The sequence below is a fragment of the Mustela nivalis genome (assembly GCF_964662115.1).
Source record: "Mustela nivalis genome assembly, chromosome: 9".
Lineage (NCBI taxonomy): Eukaryota > Metazoa > Chordata > Mammalia > Carnivora > Mustelidae > Mustela > Mustela nivalis.
This window is the reverse complement of record NC_139028.1, coordinates 62,854,074-62,877,368: the sequence shown is the minus strand read 5'-3', so window position 1 is coordinate 62,877,368 and position 23,295 is coordinate 62,854,074. Positions and strand designations below refer to the sequence as shown.

General features: G+C 37.5%; 1 protein-coding gene across 29 annotated transcripts in view; it reads right to left on the bottom strand.

The window, feature by feature from the left end:
* C2CD3 (C2 domain containing 3 centriole elongation regulator) overlaps positions 1 to 23,295 on the bottom strand; it is a 147,214-nt gene that overhangs the window by 88,537 nt on the left and 35,382 nt on the right. For all 29 annotated transcript variants that reach the window (XR_014316447.1, XR_014316448.1, XR_014316449.1 and 26 more), the window contains 5 exons: positions 17,355 to 17,502; positions 7,440 to 7,591; positions 6,232 to 6,441; positions 5,427 to 5,539; positions 1,091 to 1,209 (listed from right to left, as the gene is read on the bottom strand). Coding sequence is in view for 23 of the 29 variants with exons in the window: in XM_082749690.1 (XP_082605816.1) it covers positions 1,091 to 1,209; positions 5,427 to 5,539; positions 6,232 to 6,441; positions 7,440 to 7,591; positions 17,355 to 17,502 (742 nt within the window). In the remaining 6 variants the exon portion in view is untranslated. The remainder of the gene's footprint in view (positions 1 to 1,090; positions 1,210 to 5,426; positions 5,540 to 6,231; positions 6,442 to 7,439; positions 7,592 to 17,354; positions 17,503 to 23,295) is intronic.

Below are 23,295 nucleotides of genomic sequence, written 5' to 3'. Positions count from 1 at the left end.
CAGGATAAAAAAACTGTAAATAAAATTATCCCAATACTGTCAAAGATTTGCCAATGTATTGTAACCATTTGAAAAAAAACAGAAGTGAAACAAAAATATTAACAGTTATTTCTTGGTGATGGGATTATAGATAGTTTTTGCTTTTCAGAAATATTTTCTCAAGTTCTCTGCCAAAAACACGTACAACTCTTTTATTAGAAAGAAGCCATTAGCTAGGTGATTCAATGTAAATATACTGAAATATTTGCAGAGGCAGTCTTGAGGTTGTAGAATTATGTGTTTTTCCACCTCTTCTTATTTTAGTATATTCTTCAAAAAGAACTTGTATTAATTATATCCTCTGAAAAGACCAAAAAAAAAAAAAAAAACCCTCAAGATACATTCCTCATGCTATCCATACCAAGAGGAGATCAAAGATTAGAAAGATTTCAGTAGTTTTACTAAAATAAGTTAAAAACTACTCAGGACATAGCGTTTCTTTTCTGCTTTAATTGGCTCTTTGGTGTAAAAACTACTCAGGACATAGTTTATCGATTTATGCTGTACCAATTGCAAGTGAATTTTATAAACTTGGAATAAGTTTATAAGATGATCAAAACTGCTATCCACATTGTATTATCTTGGACCTCTATATATTCTACCTGAAAATAAGAAATAGAGTCTCAAATTAAGGCTTATAACCTGTATCAGTTCAAATAGTCCCCTCTCTGTTGCAGGGAATACAGTGAAGAGGTTAAGAACTTAGGGTCTAAAGTCAGAACACAAGGTAGAGTCCTGCCTGGCTTTATCTTTTATTAGCTTGAGTGATCTTAAACGAGTTACTGAACTTCACCAAATCTCAGTTTCCTTGTCTATAAAATAAAGATAATAATGTACCTAATTCACAGAGTTGTAATGATTAAATTTGCTAGTGTGTTTGTGTAGTGTCTTTAGTATATCTTGCTTATAACAAATAGCAAACAGAGATTAGAAACAATAATAAGCAGTGGTTGAGCCTGGAGAAATTCCTAGTTTAGGTAGGAATATAATTTTAAGTATATTCTAATTCCCTAGTGTATTGATAAGGCGAAGGTCAAAATCACTTAAGTACCTTTTTCTGTGGGGTTTTTTTTGTGTAAATTTGGAAAGTGAGGTTGGAATTCCACCAGTGTTCTATCATTGGGCCTCCAAAATGTACCGGAAACACAAATCGCTGCTGGAAATTCACCACTGTAAGGAGAACCAAACACATAAGCACATGTCAGTCCACCCAACTACAGCCATTATCAATCCAAGCTTTGACACAACCTGCTTCCCTTTTGATCTAACTAAAATCTCTTTCAGAAGTCTAGTCAGGCACCTGGGTGGGTTAGTCAGTTAAGGGTCTGACTTCTACTCAGGTCATAATCTCAGGGGTCCTGGTTTTGAGCCCTACAGTCGGTTGGGGTCTGTGCTCATCAGGGAGTCTGCTTGTCCCTCTCCCTCTGCTCTTCCCCCTGCTTATACATTCTCTCTCTCATATAAATAAATAAGTAAAATCTTAAAAATTAAAAAAAGAAATCTAGTCAGCATAATTTCACAAAAGTGTTAGGGTTGTAGGGATTGAAGGAGCAGAGACAAAGAGAAAACCCTGAATATAGTACAGAGAAGATAAGCAGTGCTCTGTTGCTCTAGTTTTGCTATGAGAAATGCATGTCAAACATACGCGCTCAGGGGGCGCCTGGGTGGCTCAGTGGGTTTAAAGCCTCTGCCTTCAGCTCAGATCATGATCTCAGGGTCCTGGGATCCAGCCCCGGACCAGGCTCTCTGCTCAGCAGGGAGCCTGCTTCCTCCTCTCTCTGCGGCCTCTTTGCCTACTTGTGATCTCTGTCAAATAAATAAATAAACTCTTTATAAAAAAAGAGAGAGAGAAAAAAGGAAATATATGTCCATACAAATACTTGTACAAGAATGTTTATAACAGATTTATTGGTAATAGTTAAAAATTATAAACAACCCAAGTGCTCATCAACAGATGAATGGATAAACAAATTTTGCTATATCTACAGAATGGAACAACGGTCAGAATGGCTGAAATTAACAACACAGGAAAAAAAAAGATGTTGGCAATGATATGGAGAAAGGGGAACCCTCTTACACTGTGGGAATGCAAATTGGTGCAACCACTCTTTTTTTTTTTTAAATGTTTTTTTTAAAAAAAAATATTTTATTTATTTTACAAGTAGGCAGAGAGACAGGCAGAGAGCGCGCGCGCGCTTGAGAGAGAGAAAGAGAGAGAGAGAAGGAAGCAGGCTACCTGCTGAGCAGAGAGCCCGATGTGGGACTCGATCCCAGGACCCTGAGATCATGACCTGAGCTGAAGGCAGAGGCTTTAACCCACTGAGCCACCCAGGCGCCTAATCACTCTTGAAGACAGAAAAGAGGTTCCTCAAAAAGTTAAAAATAGAGCTACCCTAAGACCCAGCAATTGTGCTACAAGGTATTTACCTAATGGATACAAATATAGTGATTCCAAGGGGCACATGCACCCCAATGTTTATAGCAGCTATGTCCACAATAGCCAAACTATGGAAAGAGCCCAGATGTCCATCGATAGATGAATGGATAAAATAGAAGATGTAGTATGTGTGTATACACACACACACACACACACGCTGTGATATTATTCAGCCATTAAAAAGTATGAAATCTTGCCATTTGCAATGACTTGGGTAGAACTAGAGGATATTATGCTAAATGATATATGTCAGTCAGAGAAAGACAAATATCACATGATTTCACTCATATGTGGAATTTAAGAAACAAAACAGATGAACATATGGGAAGGAAAAATAAAAAAACAACTAAAAACACGGAAGGATACAAACTGTGAGAGACTTAACTCTAGGAAACAAACTGAGGGTTGCTAGAGGTGGGGTAACAGGGTGATGGGCATTAAGGAGGGCACTTGAAGGAATGAGCACTGGGTGTTATATGCAACTGATGAATCACTAAATTCTACCTCTAAAAGTAATAATACAGTATATGTTGGTTAAACTGAATTTAAATTATTAAAAATGTAAAGGAAGAGTAAATAAGTATTTTTAATGTTTGTACTGGATATACTCACATAAATGAGAAATGATGCATGTTCAAAATTTTTCTATTGAATCACCGTTTTTAACAATAAGACTGAAAACAACCTAAACAGTAATATATTAATAAGAGGTGTTTAAGTTATGGCATAGTCATACAAGGGAATATTATGTGGCCAGAAAGGACTGGGAAGACTGAGTTCTTTATGTCCTGGTATGAAAAAAATTACTAAGATACACTGTTAAAGACAATGTACAGAACAGGGCATAAGGTACACTAATACTTGGATTAAAATGAGAGGGCGAAAAAGGATAAACATACTTGCTTAAATATGCATGAAATACCTTAGGAATAATAGAAAAGTTACAACATTGCCTACAAAGATTTTGAACCAAGTGAATGGATTCTATCTAGTTAAAAAAAAAACAAATAAAACAAAGCAAAATAAAAATTTAAAAATCCATCATTACCAGGCTGTACTGGAATGTTACTTGAATGTGTAGGAGAATTAGGACCATATCTTTTACTCTTTAAACTACCTCCCAGAGAAAAATAAATAAATAAATAAGCTACCTCCCAGAGAAGGAATACTGATGAACTGTTCATGGATCAAACTGGATAACCAATGCAAAGAAACTCACAAAATCTGTTATAAAGTTATATAACTTTGGATAACAGGAACATAAATGTTTATTATATTACCCTTTTACTTTTTTGTATTAGAAACCCTTAAAATAGAAAAAAAAGATAGTATCAAAAGCACATGCAAAAAAAGAAAAAAATTGGGCAAGAGTAAAATTCAAAACATTTGTGCTATAAATGATAGTACTTAGAAACTGAAAGGACAGCCCACTAACGGGAGAAGATACTCAAAATCAAAGCTCTCGCAATAGTTTCATATCCAGAATATGTAACTCATAAGGGCCTTATGTAACTTATAAGGACCTTAGGATATATAAAGGATATATAAATAATTCTTGTAATCCGGTAACAACTTAAAAATGGACAAAGAATTGCAACAGACATTTCTCTAAGATACACAAACAGACAATAAGCACCGGGAAACACACTCAACACCATTAGTTATTGGGAAATGCAAATCAAAACCACAGTGAGATACTACTTCATAACCCCTAAGATGGCTACAATAAAAAATAATGAAAGATAACGAGGGTTGGTGAGTATGTGGAGTATTGAAAACCTCCACACACTGCCGCTGAGAATGTAAAATAGTAGAGCAACTAATGAAAACTGTCTGGCAGTTCTTCAAAAAGTTAAAACATATAGTTGCCATATGACCCAGCAAGTCCACTCTTAGGTATACACTGAAGGGAAATGAAAACATTATATCCGCACAAAAACGTGTACACAAATACTCAGAAAAGCATTCTCCACAATAGCCAAAAAGCAGAAACAACCCAAATGCCCATCAGCTGAGGAATGGATAACCAAATGTGATAAAAGTCATATGATGAAATATTATACAGCCACAATAAAGAAAAAAGTACTGAAACATATCATAACATAGATCAAATTTGAAAATATTACGGTAAGTCAAAGAATCCAGTTACAAAAATCACATACTGTATGATTCCATTTACATGAAATGTTCAGAATGAGTAAAATGATAGACAGAAAATGGATTGGGGTTGTTTAGTGTGGGTGGGGGTGGAGACAGGAAAATGAAGAGTGAATACTAATGAGTAAGAGATTTCTTTTGGGGGGATGAAAATGTTCTAAAATTAGATCATGATGGTTGTACAGCTCTTTGTATATACAAAAACCACTGAACTCTTCAATGGGTTCAACGAACACTCTAAATGGTTAAATTGTATAATATGTGAATTATATCTTTTTTTTTTTTTAAAGATTTTATTTATTTATTTGACAGAGAGAAATCACAAGTAGTCGGAGAGGCAGGCAGAGAGAGAGAGGGAAGCAGGCTCCCTGATGAGCAGAGAGCCCGATGCGGGACTTGATCCCAGGACCCTGAGATCATGACCTGAGCCGAAGGCAGCGGCTTAACCCACTGAGCCACCCAGGCGCCCTGTGAATTATATCTTGATAAAGTTTTTTAAAAAAGGGAATAAAAGAAAGATGGTAAGAGTCCAGCAAATGTGCTCTAAGCATCAGGAGCTCTGCATTCTAGTCTCAGGTATGTTACTGACTTGCTGCCTTGCAAGAGGATAGTCATAGGGCCTCTGGGGCAGTGTCCTCACTTATAAAATAAAAGAATGGCGGTAGATTCACTTCACAACTCTTTCTAACTCTGTGATTTTATGGTACTATAAAAGTCAGATGAATATTTAGGGATTGAAAAATTCTTCCACAGTAAAAATGTCTAAGGAAGAGAAAACTAGTCTTTCTCTTACTTCCATCTGTAATTTTACTGGAGGCAAGTCGAACGACCTCGGTGATCAAAGCTGTCTTTCCCAATCCATTTTTAGAAAAGCCCACAGGAAAGTGATATTCCACAAAGAAGGTGCTAAAAATCAAAACCAAAAAAAGTGATTTAAACATAAACCAACTAACAAATGAACATATTTATTATTTGATCAATCCTACATATCTTTCAAGGTCCTATATTCAGCATCTCAGATCCTCAGAGGACCTATCTGGTCTCTTGAAAGCCTTCACCAATCCTATCAGGCAAGTTTTACCTTGTGCTCGCATAGTTTACTTACTCTGTCTTTTACCTATCTATTATTGAGACATAACTGACATATAACATATTAGTTTCAGGCTATAACAATGATTTGATATTTGTAGAAGCTGGAAAATTATCACAGAATGTCTACAAATCTTCCAAAGTATTTTTTAATCTTTCCAAAATAAAACACCTATTTTGCATCCTACAGCCTCTTAAATATGTCTGTATTGTGCTGACTGTAAAGTATATAACAACAGAGTCAGGGTCTCAATTTCCTTTTTTCTCACACTTACCTAGTATTGGTCTTGACACCTAGTGAGGAATTCATTTTTGAAAACATTTTTGTTGATGGATTCATATTAAAGTAACTTATAAATCATAAAATGTTATACAATTATTTATTTTATAATTTTATTTTTTATCATGTTATATATTTTTATATATTATATATATTATTTATTAATTACTATTACCATCACACACATTCCAGAAATATCAAATTTAGCTTTTCCATGTTAGAGACGTACCGCTTTTTTATTGCTGTCAGCTTAAGTGGTCTGCCAGAAAAGCTTTTCTTGCCAGGGGTCATCTGGGGACTATCTGGAGGAACGATCATTGTTTCGATGATGATTCTGACTGAATGTGTTCTACCCAAAAGGGCCAATCTATCCACACTTAGTGTCATCACTTGGGCATCTTCTGGAGTTTCTGATATCATCTGTTGTTCAACCAAATTTCTGAAAGGAGTTCACATAGACAGTAAAACAGACAGTCCAAAGGCCAGCATGAAAGAGGAAAAAGAGGAAAGAGGAAGGGCAGTCAGGTATCTAATTCACAAGTTATCAAGGACTAAGAGATGACTTTAATCAATAGAATTCTGGTCCTAACCCAGAGTGAAAGAAATTTCAAAAAATGCAAAACCATTCTTCTAATATAAAGACTTATCTCCACACAAGTATAGAAACGGATGTTACAGAATTAGGTTTTCTTTTTTCTTTTTCCAAGATTTTATTTATTTATTTGGCAGAGAGACAGCCAGAGAGGAAACACAAGCAGGGGGAGCAGCAGGTAGAGGGAGAAGCAGGCTCCCTGGGAGCCTAATGTGGGGCTCGATCCCAGGACCCTGGGATCATGACATGAGCCAAAGGCAGACATTTAAAGACAGCCACCCAGGAGCCCCCAGAATTAGCTTTTCTTATAAGGGCTACAGGCATTACACCTCAGTTAACATACTACTTCAATATAACTACTATCATCACTTCTGTGTATTCGTTTTCATTTGTTTTCTTTATTCATATTTTCTACAGTCTAGGATAGCACACATTCAACCTAGAATTCTGCTTTCTCAACCATTTTATTGTATCCATCTTTTCATATTATTACACTTTTAAGGATTCAATACTTAGTGAACTACTTAGTGAACTCACTTAACTAGGATGATAGTGCTGGGCAAATACAGATCATTTACTTTAGGAGATTTTTTTTTTTTTTTAAAGATTTTATTTATTTATTTGACAGCGAGAGAGAGATCATAAGTAGGCAAAGGCAGGTAGAGATGGGGGAGTGGAGAAGGCTCCCTGCTGAGCAGAGAGCCCAATGCAGGACTCGATCCCAGAACCCTGGGATCATGACCTGAGCCGAAGGCAGAGGCTCCAACCCACTGAGCCACCCAGGCGCCCCTAGGAGATCTTGTAAAAATAATCTTCCTTTGCTTTTTCCTCAATCATAGCCTCACCTATTTTTCTTGCCCGCTGCCCTTTTCTTCAACTTAGGATCACTTGACTCCACAAGCTTAGGAGATTTGGCAAGAGCTTTTGACTGGTTCATTTTTTTAGAAGCGACAATATCATCTTCACTGAAGAAATCACTGATGCTGGTATTGGATTTCTATGGGGGGAAGAAACAAAAAGAGAGGCACTAAAAAAAAATTGTTTTAGGGAGAGTGGTAATGAAAACATTTCTCTAAAGGTAATCAAATTCTTCTCTGAGATTACTGATGCCAGGGAGATAATCCCACAATTCTCCTGGTATATAAAAATAACCTACAAATTCAGTTCAAAGAAAATAAATGAAAATAGACTCTTCTTTTAAATTTCAAATCATTACTTATTTACTATCTATTATGTATCTAGTACCAAAGCCAGATACCAAAGCCTGTATTTCTATCACAGTTTGAGGCAAAATGGAACAATGTCACCTAATTAAGAATTTTAGGAACCAAACACAGTTTCATAATGGTAAATTTCTAAGCTCTGGATGTTATTCAATATTAAGGAACATCAAACCCTGGAAAAGGACATGTACATTTTAACTCCCTAATCTTTCATTGCATCATGGTCTATTGGTTCACTCCTCAGCAGCCAATCTTTTCTAAGATTATTTTGGTCAAATGGCATGGGGGATTATACAGTGCCATTCATAAACTCATTCCTTTATTCATTAAGTACTCACTGAGTACACTCAATATTCATCAGGCTTTGTTGTACTGGTAATACAAAGATAATGCAGACATGGTCTTGTTCTTGAGAAAGTGTATCATAAAACACTGCCTGAATGTCCCAGGATCCTGTGGAAATCTGGGCAATAAATTCTGCTTGGAGAAGTGTACAATGGTTTCTTCAGAGAGGTAATCAGCTGATTTTTAAAGAATAAAGAGTTTATCAGATGTATAAAAGCATTTCAATATTCGAAGTAGAAGAATCAGTATAAGCAAAAAATACAGAGATAAAAAAAAGAACTACAATGTTTGTGGAGTGATGAGACAATCAGTATGACTGGAGGGAAAGGGCAAATGTGGGAGATAAGGTTAGGGAGGTAAGTCAAGATCAGATTCTAATGCATACCTAAGGCTTATGAGATGATGTCATTATTTACAAGTAATAAACACTCCTAAGCATTTATATCATGATGTATAAAAGAAAACATTATCATATTGGGCTAGATAGAGAATTAAATGAAATAATGAATTTGAAACATTTGGCACAGTACTCAAAAATAATAGATAAGAAGCAAGATGGTGGAGGAGTATGAGACTGAAATATCATTAGGTCCCAGGAGTTAAGCTAGATAGTTATCAAATCATTCTGAACACCTACAAACCCAACAGGAGATAGAGAAGAAGAGCAGCAATTCTAGGAACAGAAAATAAACTACTTTCTGGAAGGTAGGATGTGTGGAGAAGTGAATCTGAAGCCAGTGGGGAGGGGCTGGCTCCCCACAAGTGGTAGAGCAGCGGAGCACAAAATCAAGAGATTTTAGAAGTCTGCTCTGCTGAGGGATGCTGCACCTGTGGCTAAGCGTGGAGTGGAATCCTTGCTGAGACCATGTGGTCTCAGGTCCCACAAGGTCACAGAAAGACCAGGGTGTCTGAATGGGGCAGAGCTCCCAGGTATTGGAGACGGGAAGCCGGTTTCAGAGATGGAGCTGAAGAGTATATTCTCAGCTCGCGGTTACCTTAAATCGTGATCTGAGGAAGAGTTGGGCCACTGCTCTTTGAGCAGAGACCCACAAGTGGCAGACCCAGAGAGACCTCCTGCTTCCTCCTCAGGGAGGAGCAGCACAGGAGCACACAGCAGGAGTCTGCTGGGTTTGGAAATTCCAAACAGGGCTGTGTGCCTGAGACAGAAATGCTTGGGTCACAAGCCAGGTGAGCATGGAGTATGGCCGGACACCAGGGAGACAGGAGGGATTCACTACTTTTCTCTGAGGGTACACTGAGGAGTGAGGCCCCCCCGCTCTCGACTTGGACGGCTGGAGACTGGGTGGCTGCTATTTTTATTCCCGTTCTCCAAAGCTCTACAGAAAGCGTTCAGGGAACAAAAGCTACTAAGAGTGAACATGAGCAGATTACTTAGCCTGATCCCTGGCAAGGGTGGTGCAATTCCACCTCAGGCAAAGACATTTGAGAATCATTGTAACAGGCCCTTCCCTCAGAAGATCAGCAAGAACATGTAGCCAAGACCAAGTTAACTGATCAATGAGAACTGTGGAACTTCAGAGCTAGGGGAAAGCAACACATTAGAATTCATGGCTTTTTTCCTATGATCCTTTAGTCTTGCAAAGTTAAAATTTTTTTTTAAAAAGTTAAATTTTTTTAATTTAATTTTTTTCTTACTCTATTTTTTAACTTTTCCTCTTTTAACATTTTTAAACTATTTTATCTTATCAATACTTTTAAAAAATCTTTTAAAATTTTCATAGTTATAGTCATATTTTATCCCTTCATTGTATTTACCCTTATGTTCTGTATACATACTTTTTTTTCTTTAAAATTTTGGGATACAATTTCTTCTAATCAAAATATACCTTAAATCTAGCACATGGCTTTGTTTTAGTCTCCAGCCTGATCACATTCTCTCCTCCTTTTTTTCTTTTTCCAACCAACTTATCTTATAAATTCCTTTTTAGAATCTTTTTATATTTTCATCTTTAGAGTCATATTCCATCTCTTCACCATATTTACCCTTATTTGTGTGTGTGTGTGTGTGTGTGTATATATATATATATATATATTTTTTTTTTTCCTTTCCTTGAACTTTCAGAGGTAGTTTCTTCTAAGAGATCAGAATACACCCAAAATCAAATGGGTGGCTCTGTTCCATTCACCAGTCTAATATGTATGTATGTATGAATGTATGTATATATTTTTCCCCCCTCCTTTTCCTCTCCCCCCCATTTCGGGTCTCTTCTGATTTGGTTAGGGTATATTTTTCTGGAGTCTTTGAGACCCTTGCAGTATTTTGTTTCCATATTCATCTATTCTTATCTGGATAAAATGACAAGGCAGAAAAACTCACCACAAAAAAAATATAACAAGAGGCAGTACTGACGACTAGGGACCTAATCAATACAGACATAATAATACATTAGAACTAGAGTTCAGAATGACGACTATCAAGGTGCTAGCTGGGCTTGAAAAAAGCATGGAAGATATTAGAGAATCCCTTTCTTGAGAAATAAAAGAACTAAAGTCCAACCAAGTTGAAATAAAAAAAGCTATTAATAAGGTGCAATAAAAAATGGAGGCTGTTATTCCTAGGATAAATGAGGCAAAAGAGAGAATTAGTGATATAGAAGACCAAATGATGGAGAATAAAGAAGCTGAACAAAAGAGAGACAAACAACTACTGGACCACGAGGGGAGAATTCGAGAGACTAGTGACCCCATAAGATGAAGCAAAATTGGAATAACTTGGATCCCAGAAGATGAAGAAAGACAGAGAGGGGCAGAAGGTATACTGGAGCAAATGAGAGAATCTCCCTAATATGGCAAAGGGAACAAGCTTCAAAATCCAGGAGGCACAGAAAGCCCCCTCAAAATCAACAAAAATAGGTCCACATACCCTCATCTAGTTGTAAAACTCACAAGTCTTAGTGACAAAGAAAATCTTGAAAGCGGCTTGGGACAAGAGGTCTGTAATATACAATGGTAGAAATATTAGATTGGCATCAGTAAACAGAGACCTGGCAGGCCAGAAAGGACTGGCATGATATTTTCAGAGCACTAAACGAGAAAAATATGCAGCCAAGAATACTATATCCAGCTAGGCTATCATTGAAAATAGAAGGAGAGGGGTGTCTGGGTGGCTCAGTGGGTTAAAGCCTCTGCCTTCAGCTCAGGTCATGATCCCAGGGTCCTGGGATCAAGCCCCACATCGGGCTCTCTGCTTACCAGGGAGCTTGCTTCCTCCCCTCTCTCTGCTTGCCTCTCTGCCTACTTGTGATCTGTCTGTCAAGTAAATGGATAAAATCTTAAAAAAAAAAAAAGAAAGAAAGAAAATAGAAGGAATGATAAAAAGCTCTCAGGACAAACAAACATTAAAAGAATTTGCAAACACCAGGGGCACCTGGGTGGCTCAGCAGGTTAAAGCCTCTGCCTTGGCTCAGGTCATGAGCCCAGGGTCCTGGGATTGAGCCCCGCATCAGGCTCTCTGCTTAGCAGGGAGCCTGTTTCCTCCTCTCTCTCTCTGCCTACTTGTAACCTCTCTCTGTCAAATAAATAAATAAAATCTTAAAAAAAAAAAAAGAATTTGCAAACACCAGACCAGCCCTACAGGACATATTGAAAGGGGTCCTCTAAGCAAAGAGAGACCTTAAAAGTAATAGACCCGAAAGGAACAGAGACAATATACAGTAACAGTCACCTTACAGGCAATACAATGGCACTAAATTTATATCTTTCAATAGTTATCCTGAATGTAGAGGCTAAATGCCCTAATCAAAGTCACAGGGTATCAGAACGGATAAAAAACAAGACCCATCGAAATGCTGTCTACAAGAAACTCATTTTAGACCCAAAGACACCTCCAGATTTAAAGTGAGGGGGTGGAAAACAATTTACCATGCTAATGGACATCAAAAGAAAGTTGGGGTGGCAATCCTTATATCAGACAAATTAGATTTTAAGCCAAAGACTATAATAAGAGATGAGGAAGGACATTATATCATACTTAAATGGTCTGTCCAATAAGAAGTTCTAACAATTTTAAGTATCTATGCCCCTAACATGGGAGCAGCCAATTATATAAGGCAATTAGTAACAAAAGCAAAGAATTTCAACAACAATAATACAATAATAGTAGGGGACTTTAACAACCCCCTCACTGAAATGGACAGATCATCTAAGAAAATACCAACAAGGAAATAAACGCTTTAAATGACACACCGGACCAGATGGACATTACAGATATATTCAGAGTATTCCATCCCAAAGCAACAGAATACACATTCTTCTCTAGTGCACATGGAACATTCTCTAGAACAGATCACATCCTGGGTCACAAATCAGGTCTCAACCAGTACCAAAAGATTGGGATCATTCCCTGCATATTTTCAGACCACAATACTCTGAAACTAGAATTCAATCACAAGAGGAAAGTTGGAAAGAACTCAAATATATGGAGGCTAAAGAGCATTCTACTAAAGAATGAATGGGTCAACCAGAAAATTAAGGAAAAATTTAAGAAATTCATGGGAACAAATGAAAATGAAAACACAACTGTTCAGAATCTTTGGGACACAGCAAAGGAGGTCCTGAGAGGAAAGTATAGTAATACAAGCCTTTGTCAAGAAACAATGTCTCAAGTATACAACCTAAACCTACACCTAAAGGAGCTGGAGAAAGAACAACAAAGAAAGCCTAAACCTGCAGGAGAAGAGAAATAATAAAGATGAGAGCAGAAATCAATGAAATAGAAACCAAAAGAACAGTAGAACAAATCAATGAAACTGGGAGCTGGTTCATTGAAAGAATTAATAAGATTCATAAACCCCTGGCCAGACTTATCAAAAAGAAAAGAGAAAGGACCCAAATTATAAAATCATGAATGAAAGAGAAGAGATCACAACCAACACCAAAGAAATACAAACAATTTTAAGAACATATTATGAGCAACTATATGCCAGCAAATTGGACAATCTGGAAGAAATGGATGCACTCCTAGAGACATATAAACTACCACAACTGAACCAGGAAGAAATAGAAAACCTGACCAGACCCATAACCAGTAAGAAATTGAAGCAGTCATCAAAAATCTCCCAACAAACGGGCCCAGGGCCAGACGGCTTCTGGACATTACAGATATACTGGGGAATATATCTGTATATATATGTTTGGAATTCTACCAAACATTTAAAGAAGAATTAATACCTATTCTCCTGAAACTGTTCCAAAACATAGAAATGGATAGAAAACTTCCAAACTCATTTTATGAGGCAGCATTACCTTGATCCCCAAACCAGACAAAGACCCCATCAAAAAGATGACTTACCACTATCCTTGAACACGGATGCAAAAATTCTCACCAAAAAACCAGCCAGTAGGATCCAACAGTATATTAAAAGGATGATTTACCATGACCACATGGGATTTATTCCTGGGCTGCAAGGCTGGTTCAACATCCAGATATCAATCAATGTGATATAATACATTAATAAAAGAAAGAACAAGAACTATATGATACTCTCAATAGATGCTGAAAAAGCATTTGACAAAGTACAGCATTCATTCTTCATCAAAACTCTTCACAGTGTAGGGATAGAGGGTACATACCTCAGTATCATCAAAGCCATCTATGAAAAATCCACAGTGAATACCATTCTCAATGGGGAAAAATTGAGAGCTTTTCCCCTAAGGTCAGGAACATGGCAGGGATGTACATTATCACCACTGCTATTCAACATAGTACTAGAAGTCCACGCCTCAGCAATCAGACAATGAAAAGAAATAAAAGCCATTCAAATTGGCAAAGAAGTCGTCTCTCAGTTTTGCAGATGATATGATACTTTATGTGGGTTTTATGTGGAAAACCCAAAAGACTCCACTCCAAAACTCCACTCACACAGGAATTCAGTGAAGTGCCAGGATATAAAATAAACGCACAGAAATCAGTTGCATTTCTATACACCAACAGCAAGACAGAAGAAAGAGAAATTAAGGAGTCGATCCCATTTACAATTGCACCCAAAACCATAAGGTACCTAGGAATAAACCTAACAAAAGAGGCAAACAATCTGTACTCAGAAACTATAAAGTACTCATGAACAAAACTGAGGAAGACATGAAGAAATGGAAAAACGTTCCATGCTCATAGATTGGAAGAACAAATATTGTGAAAATGTCTATGCTACCTAAAGCAATCTATACATTTAATGCAATCCCTATCAAAATACTATCAATTTTTTCCAAAGAAATGGAACAAAGTATCCTAAAATTCATAGGGAACCAGAAAAGACCCCAAATAGCCAGAAAAATGTTGAAAAAGAAAGCCAAAGTTGGTGGCATCACAATTCCAGATTTTAAGCTCTATTACAAAGCTGTAATCAAGACAGTATGGTACTGACAGAAAAAAGGACACAGATCAATGGAACAGAATAGAATTTGTTGTCTCTTCAACAAATGGTGTTGGGAAGATTGGATAGCCACACGCAGAAGAATGAAACTGGACCATTTCCTTATACCACACACAAAAATAGACTAAAAATGGATGAAAGACCTCCATGTGAGACAGGAATCCATCAAAATCCTTAAGGAGAATACAGGCAGTAACCTCTTTGATCTCAGCTGCAGCAACTTCTTCCTAGAAAAATCACCAAAGGCAAGGGAAGCAAGGGCAAAAATGAACTACTGGGACTTCATCAAGATCAAAAGCTTTTGCACAACAAAAAGGAAAGTCAACAAAACCAAAAGACAACTGACAGAATGGGAGAAGATATTTGCTAGTGACATATGGATAAACGGCTAGTATCCAAAATCTGTAAAAAAATTTATCAAACTCGGGGGGTGGGGTTATGGACATTGGGGAGGGTATGTGCTTTGGTGAGTGCTGTGAAGTGTGTAAACCTGGCGATTCACAGACCTGTACCCCTGGGGATAAAAATATATGTTTATAAAAAATAAAAATTAAAAAAAAATGCTAAAAAATTATAAAAAAGCAAAAATAATTTATCAAACTCAACACCTAAAGAACAAATAATCCCATCATGAAATGGGCAAAAGACATGAATAGATATTTCTGCAAAGAAGACATCAAGATGGCTAAGAGACACATGAAAAAGTGCTCTACATCACTCAGCATCAGGGAAATACAAGTCAAAACCACAATGAGATACCACCTCACACCAGTCAGAATGGTAAAATTAACAGTCAGGAAACAACAGATATTGGAGAGGATGCTGAGAAGGGGGAGCTCTCCTACACTGTTGGTGGGAATGCAAACTGGTGCAGCCACTCTGGAAAACAACATGGAGGTTCCTCAAAAAGTTGAAAATAGAGCTACCCTATGACCCAGCAATCACACTACTGGGTATCTACCCTAAAGATACAAATGTAGTGATCTGGGGCACCTGGGTGGCTCAGTGGGTTAAGCCTCTGTCTTTGGCTCAGGTCATGGTCTCAGGGTTTTGGGATCGAGCCCTGCATGGGGCTCTCTGCTCAGCGGGGAGCCTGCTTCTCCCTCTCTCTCTGCCTACTTGTGATCTCTCTCTATGGCAAATAAATAAATAAATAATCTAAAAAAAAAAAAAAAAAAGTAGTGATCTGAAGGGCACAAGCACCTGAATGTTTATAGCAGCAAGGTGCACAATAGCCAAACTAAGGAAAGAACCTAGATGTCGATCAACAGATTATAGGATAAAGAAGATGTGGTATATATGTACTGTGGAATACTATGCAGCCATCAAAAGAAATTAAATCTTGCCATTTGCAATGATGTGGATAGAACTAGAAGGTGTTACATTGAGCAAAATAAGTCTATCAGAGAAAGACAATTATATGATCTCTCTGATATGAAGAATTTGAGGGAGGGTGGGGAGTTGTCGGGAGAGGGAAGGGAAAAATGAAACAAGATGGGATTGGGAGGGAGACAAGCCATAAGAGACTCTTAATGTCACAAGACAAACTGATTGTTTGCTGGGGTTGCTGGGGGCTGGTGGTGGGTAGGGAAAGGGTGGCTGGGTTGTAGACATTGGGGAGAGTATGGTGAGTGTTGAGAAATGTGTAAGCCTGATGATCCACAAACCTGTACCCCCGGGGCAAATAATATATGTTAATAAAAACAAAACAAAACAAAAATACAAATAAAATAATGTGTAATAAATTTAAATTCTCTCTTTATCCCACAAGTAACAGAGTATCAGTGATGATTTTTTTTTTTTAAAGATTTTATTTATTTATTTGACAGAGAGATTACAAGTAGGCAGAGAGGCAGGCAGAGAGAGAGATAGGAGAAAGCAGGCTCCCTGCTGAGCAGAGCACCCGACGCAGGGCTCGAACCTAGGACTCTGGGATCATGACCTGAGCCCAAGGCAGAGGCCTTAACTCACTGAGCCACCCAGGTGCCCCTCAGTGATGATTTTTAAAACAGAAAGTCATGAAATGCTAATAATTCATAATATCTTTTAAATTCATCTCTTCGCTTCCAACCGCATTGCTGTCACTCTCATACATACCTCAAATAACCCAGTAGCTTCCTATCTCCTTCCAGGTATTCTCCCCTAAATTAGCTCCCTAAATCTTTGCTAGATTAACGTTCCTTAACCACCAGTTTGATCATGTCATTTCTCCTCACCTGATATTCAAAGGCTTTCTGCAATATGCCAGGCTGCCTTACTGATGATGACTTTCGCACATATCTTCTCGTCAGTTCAAATTAGATCCCTTGCTTCTCTAGACGGGTCATTCTTTCTTTTACCATTTCATATCCTCTATCTCTCTAAATGCTTTTTTTTTTTTTTTTAAAGTAAGCTCTATATATACTTAATATGAGGCTAGAACTCACAACCTTGAGATCAAGAGTCCCATGCTGTACCAACTGAGCCAGCCAGCCACCTCTAAAATTCTTAACCTTACTAGGCCTGTCTCCTCATCTATAAAATGACATGTACTCTTGATTTCAGGAAACAAACTGAGGGTTGCTAGAGGTTGGGGGGAGGGATAGGGTGACTGGGTTATGGACACTGTGGAGGGTATATACTACGGTGAGTGCTGTGAATTGTGTAAGACTGATGATTCACAGACCTGTACCCCTGAAACAAATAGTATGCTACATATTAATTTTTTTAAAAATTTTAAAAGGAAAAGAACAATGACATATATAAAATATCTGACAAGTCTTGTTCTCTAATTTCCAAAGCTGTAGATTCAATGACTTACAGGTGCCGTGTAAAATAAGCTCTCCAGGAGACTCTGGTCATACTGAGGATCATTCAGCTCACTGCTACAATCCACATCACTCCCAGGAGATAGGGAATCTGGAGGAGAGCCAAGCCCATTCCAGTACCGACCTTGGGATAATTCAGCACTGTAGAGGTAAAAAAAAAAAAGCAAAAGAACATTAAAAGAAGTTTCAGTTGCACTACAGTTTTCTAATTGAAAACCTTCTAAAGTTCTAAACATTAAAGAAGATATGTTAAGCAAAAGACTCACATTAGGGAGAAGACTATCTGATAAATATTTTCATATTATATTCTCCTTCCTCTGGGATGCCAACAGCTAGTATTCAAAAATAAACTACTGACCCTGATTATGATCTCATTCATTTATTTAACAAACATTTTTCTTTTCTGGGCAGCTATTATGTGCCAGGCATGGTGTTAGGTCTTGAGTGATACAGAGATGGTTAAACTAACTTGCTCTACTCTTACACTGCTTATGGTCTAGCAGGGAGGAAAAGAAGGTAAAGAATTATCTATAATTCAATGAGTTAAAAGCTCATGCTGTTTTTGTGAAGAATTCATAAATATGCCTTCTTCCATTAAGCAAAAATATGTTATTTAGGGTTAATTATGGCAAGATTAATTCCATGTGTGATATAGAAATAAGAAAAACAGATACCCCACTTACAAAAAGTTTGTGAATTTTTTTAAAAAATTATTTTTATTAACATATAATGGACTATTTGCCCCAGGGGAACAAGTCTATGAATCATCGGTTTACACATTTCACAGCCCTCACCATAGCACATACCCTCCCCAATGTCCATCACCCAGCCACTCCATCCCTATTCCCCCAACCCCCAGCAACCCTGTTTGTTTTTTGAGATTAAGAGTCCCCAAAAGTTTGTAAATTGATAAGGAAAGTAAGCATACAAATACATGTATACTTCATTTTTGTCCTCCTAAAATAACTGGTACTGAACAGATACCTGTAAAGGACTTACTGAAGTCTTCATGAACATGTTATTAAAAATAAAAGCAAAATTTATTAAATGTACCAGACACTGTGCTAAGTATTTGTTATTAATTCTTTCAACTTTGCTTCCCTTTCATGCTAGTTGCTATACTTTTTCCCCTTCTTTTTTTTAAGTTTATTTAAGCAGTCTCTATACCCAACGTGGGGCTCAAACTCAAGACCCTGGGTCAAGAGTCACATGCTCTTTTAACTGAGCCAGCCAGGTGCCCCATTTCTGTCTTTAATTTCTCAAGAGAATAGCATATAATTACTACCTTCAAATTAGATCATGTTCCTACATTTCTTGGAAGAAACAGATACTCAATAAATGTTCCTTTTCTCACTTTTAAAAATCTAAAGCAGGGTTTCTCAAATTTAGCACTACTTCAACGGTCGGTCAGATAATTCTTGGTCATTGGGAGCTATCCTGTACATTTTGTACCCCTCTAGACATTACAAAATGTGCCATGGGGCTGGGAGTAGGAGAAAACTGCCCCTCAGTTGACAACTACTGATCTACAGAAATCTCTCTCTCAAAGGTAAGAATAGCTCTCTAACTGCTACAACCCAACTAACAACTTCCCAAACACAGGGCATCTCTAGCTCCAGAGCACTGTTCCTTTTTGAAGCTTTACTTCTTGGCATTTTACACAACAATCACTTGCTATTTATAGTTACCCCTCACTTGGTTACGTCTTTTTTCCCTCCACTACACACCTTTGAAGTTACCAAGATCACCACTGTTCAGTATTCAGTCCTCCCCATTTAATTTTTTTTTCAGTTAAGTTCTTTGAACTTATTCTACTGTCTACAACACATTAAAAGGCCATGCTGAGTTAAAATGGTGAGAGCAAGCATCTTTTGTTTCTTTTTTTTTTTTTTTAAAGATTTTATTTATTTATTTGACAGACAGAGATCACAAGTAGGCAGAGAGGCAGGCAGAGAGAGAGAGAGAGGAGGAAGCAGGCTCCCCGCCAAGCAGAGAGCCCGATGCAAGGCTCGATCCCAGGACTCTGGGATCATGACCTGAGCCGAAGGCAGAGGCTTTAACCCACTGAGCCACCCAGGCGCCCTGCATCTTTTGTTTCTAATCTTATAGGAAAAGCTTTCAGTGTTTCATCATTAACTATGATGTTTGTTGTGGGCTAGTGATTTATGGCCTTTGTTATTACGTTGAGGTACACTGCCCCCGCCCTTTAAGATTTTATTTATTCTGGAAAGAGAGAATGAGAGATCATGGAGCCTGATCCAGAGCTTGATCTCAGGACCCTGAGGCATGACCTGAGCCCAAACTAAGAGTCAGATGCTTAACTGACTGAGCCACCAGGCGCCCAAGGTACACTGGTTCTATACACAGTTTCTTGGGAGGTTTTATCGTGAATGGGTACTGAATTCTATCAAATGCTTTTTCGCATTTATTGAGAGGATCATATGACATTTATGCTTCTTTTTGTTAATACAGTGTATCACACTTACTGATTTGTGGCTGTTGAACTGTTTCTGCATCCCCGGAACAAATTCTACTTGATCATGGTATACGATCATTTTAATGTACTGTTGAGCTTATTTGCTACTTTGCTGAAGACTTTTGCATCTATGTTCATCAGGGATACTAGCCCATAATTTTCTTTTCTTGTAGCATCTTTGTCTGGCTTTAGCAGCAAGGCAATGCTGGCCTTGTGAAATGAGTTTGGATGTGTTCCCTCCTCTTCTGTGTTTTGGAAGAGATTGAGAAGGATTGATACTAGTTCTTTACATGAAGAACTAGAACTCACTAGTGGAGCCATCTAGTTTCAGACTTCAATTTGCTAGGAGATTATTGATTACTCATTTAATCTTCTTACTAGTAATCAGTCTGCTCAGGTGTCTATTTCTGCATAATGCAGTTTTAACAGCTGTATATTTCCAGGAATTTACCAATTTCTTCTTGGTTTTCCAATTTGTTGGCATATAATTTTTCAGGGTAGTTTCTTATGATTGTACTTCTTTGGTATCAGTTATAATATCTCTGATTTCATTTATAATTTTAAGTCCTCTCTTTTTGTCTTCATAAGTCTAATAGTTTATCTATTCAAAAAAACCCCAACTCTTAGTTTCATTGATCTTTTATATTCTTTGTAGTTTATTTCATTTATTTCCACTCTGATTTTTGTTCTTTCCTTCCACCAACTTTGGGCTTAGTCTGTTCTTTCTCTAAGTTCCCTGAGATATAAATTTAGTTATTTTACTTGAGATCTTTCTTATTTTTTAATAAACACACTTATGCTATTGATTTTCTTCATAGGTCTGCTTTTGCTGCATCCCGTAACTTTAGGTACATTGTGTTTCCAATTTCCTCTGTCTCAAGTTACTTTGATTTCCCTGTTGATTTCTTCTTTGACCCACTGGTTGTTCAGGAACATGTTGTTTAATTTCCATACACTTGTAAATTTTCTAGTTTTCTTTTTGTAATTGATTTTTAATTTCATACTACTGTGGTCAGAAAAAAAATGCCTACTATTTTAATCTCCTTAAATGTATTAATAACTATTTTATGGCCCAGTTTATGATCACAGAGAATTTCTATGTGTGCGTGAGAAAAATATGTATTTTGCTGCTATTAGGTGGAAAGTTCTATATATGTATATCAGGTCCATCTGGTTTGTGTCTTTTAAGTCAAGGATTTCCTTACTGATATTCTGTCTGGATGATCTATCCATTGTGGGATGTGGGATTTAAAGTTCCCTGCCTTATTGTGTTGTTGTCTCTCCATTCAGATCTACTAACATTTGCTTTATGTATTTGGCTGCATCAATATTTACATTTATATCCTCTTGAGGAATTGACCAACTATCATTATATCATGACTTTCTTTACCTCTTGTTATAGTTTTTGGCTTAAAGTCTATTTGTCTGACCTAAGAATAGCTACCCCATACTCTCCCTTGGTTTCCACTTGCATGAAATCCTTTCATTTTGAGCTTATAAATCCTTAAAGTCTCCTGCAGGCTGCATATAGTTGGGTCTTATTTTTCTACCCATTGAGTACTCTCTGTCTTTTGGTTGGAGACTTTCTACCTACATTTTAAACAATTATTGATAGGCATGAACTTACTAGTATCATTTTGTTAACTGCTTCCTGGTTGATTTGTAGTTCCTTTCTTGTTCTCTTCCTTTGTGTTTTGGTGATTCACTGGAGTGGCATGTTTTAATTCCTTTATATTTTAGATATTTTACTATACACTTTTGCTCTGTGGTTACCATGAGGCTTACATATTTATAAATAACAGCCTCTTTTAGGGTGATATACCAACACACATACAAAAGTTCCCCTACCTCATTTTCAATTTTTGATGTCACAATTTGTAGCTTTATATCATGTATCCATTAACCAGTTATTATAGTTAAATTTATTTTTAATACTTTGTCTTTTAACCTTCATATTAGATTTATAAGTGAATTAACCATCACCATTGTAGTATTACAGTATTCTCAGTTTAACTATATATTTACCTTTAGCCATGAGTTTTAGAATTTTGTATGTTTTCTTGTTACTGCTTAGCATCTTTTTATTTCAGCTTGAAGAATTTCCTTTAATGTTTTTTTGTAAGGTTAGTCTAATGGTCATTAAGTCCTTCAGTTTTTGTTTATCTGGAAAATTCCTTATCTTCCCTTCCATTCTGAAGGACAGCTTTGCCAGATACAGTATTCTTGGCTGGCAGTATTTCTTCTTTCAGCACTTTCGAATATATAATCCCACTGCCTTCTGGTCTGCAGGTTTTTCTTCTGTTGTTCTTTCTAAAGACTTATCTATTTATTTGAGAGAGGCAGGGGAGGGGCAGAAGGAGAGAGAGAGAATCTCAAGCAGACTCCCCAATGTGTGTGGAGCCTGACACTGGGCTTGATCTCATGACCCTGAGATCATGACCTGAGCTGAAATCACAAGATGGACGTTTAACTGACTGAGCCACCCAGGCACCTCTAGTTTACAGGTTTTGCTGAGAAATCTGCTAAAAAGTCTTATGGGGTATCCCCTGCCAGTAACAAGTTGCTTTTTGCTCTCTACTTTTAAGATTCTCTCCTTTTAACCTTTGACAATTTAATTATCTTGTGCTGCAGTATGGGTCTCCTTTGATTCATCTAACTTAAAACTCTCTGGGATTCCTGATTCTGGATGTCTGTTTCTTTCCTCAGGCTAGGGAAATTTTCAGCCATTATTTTTTGACTATTTTTGCTCTTTTCTCTCTCTCTCACCTTCTTCTTCTGGGACCCCTATAATGTGTATACTGGTCTCTTGATTTCTCGTAAGTCCCTTATGCGATCTAAACTCCTTTTCATTCTTTTTTCTTTTTGTATCTCTTGACTGAATTCCACTGCTTTGTTTTTGAGTATGCTGATTCTTTCTTCCCACTGATCTAGTCTGCTGTTGAAGCCCTCTCAAATTTTTCAGTGAGTTATTGTGTTCTTTAGGTCTATAATTAGTTTGGTACTTTTTCTTTTTAAAGATTTTATTTATTTGGGGTGCCTGGGTGGCTCAGTGTGTTAAGCCACTGCCTTCGGCTCAGGTCATGATCTCAGGGTCCTGGGATCGAGTCCCACATTGGGCTCTCTGCTCAGCAGGGAGCCTGCTTCCAACTCTCTCTTTCTCTCTGCCTGCCTCTCTGCCTACTTGTGATCTCTCTCTGTCAAATAAATAAATTTTTTTATTTGACAGAGAGAGATCACAAGTAGGCAGAGAGGCAGGCAGGGGGTGGGGGGAGAAGCAGTCTCCATGCTGAGCAGAGAGCCTGATGCAGGGCTCAATCTCAGGACCCTGAGATCATGACCTGAGCCGAAGGCAGAGGCTTTAGCTTTAACCCATTGAGCCACCCAGGCACCCCAGTTTGGTACTCCTTATGACTGTTATTTCTAATTCTCTGTCAGGTAACTCACTTATCTCTGCTTTC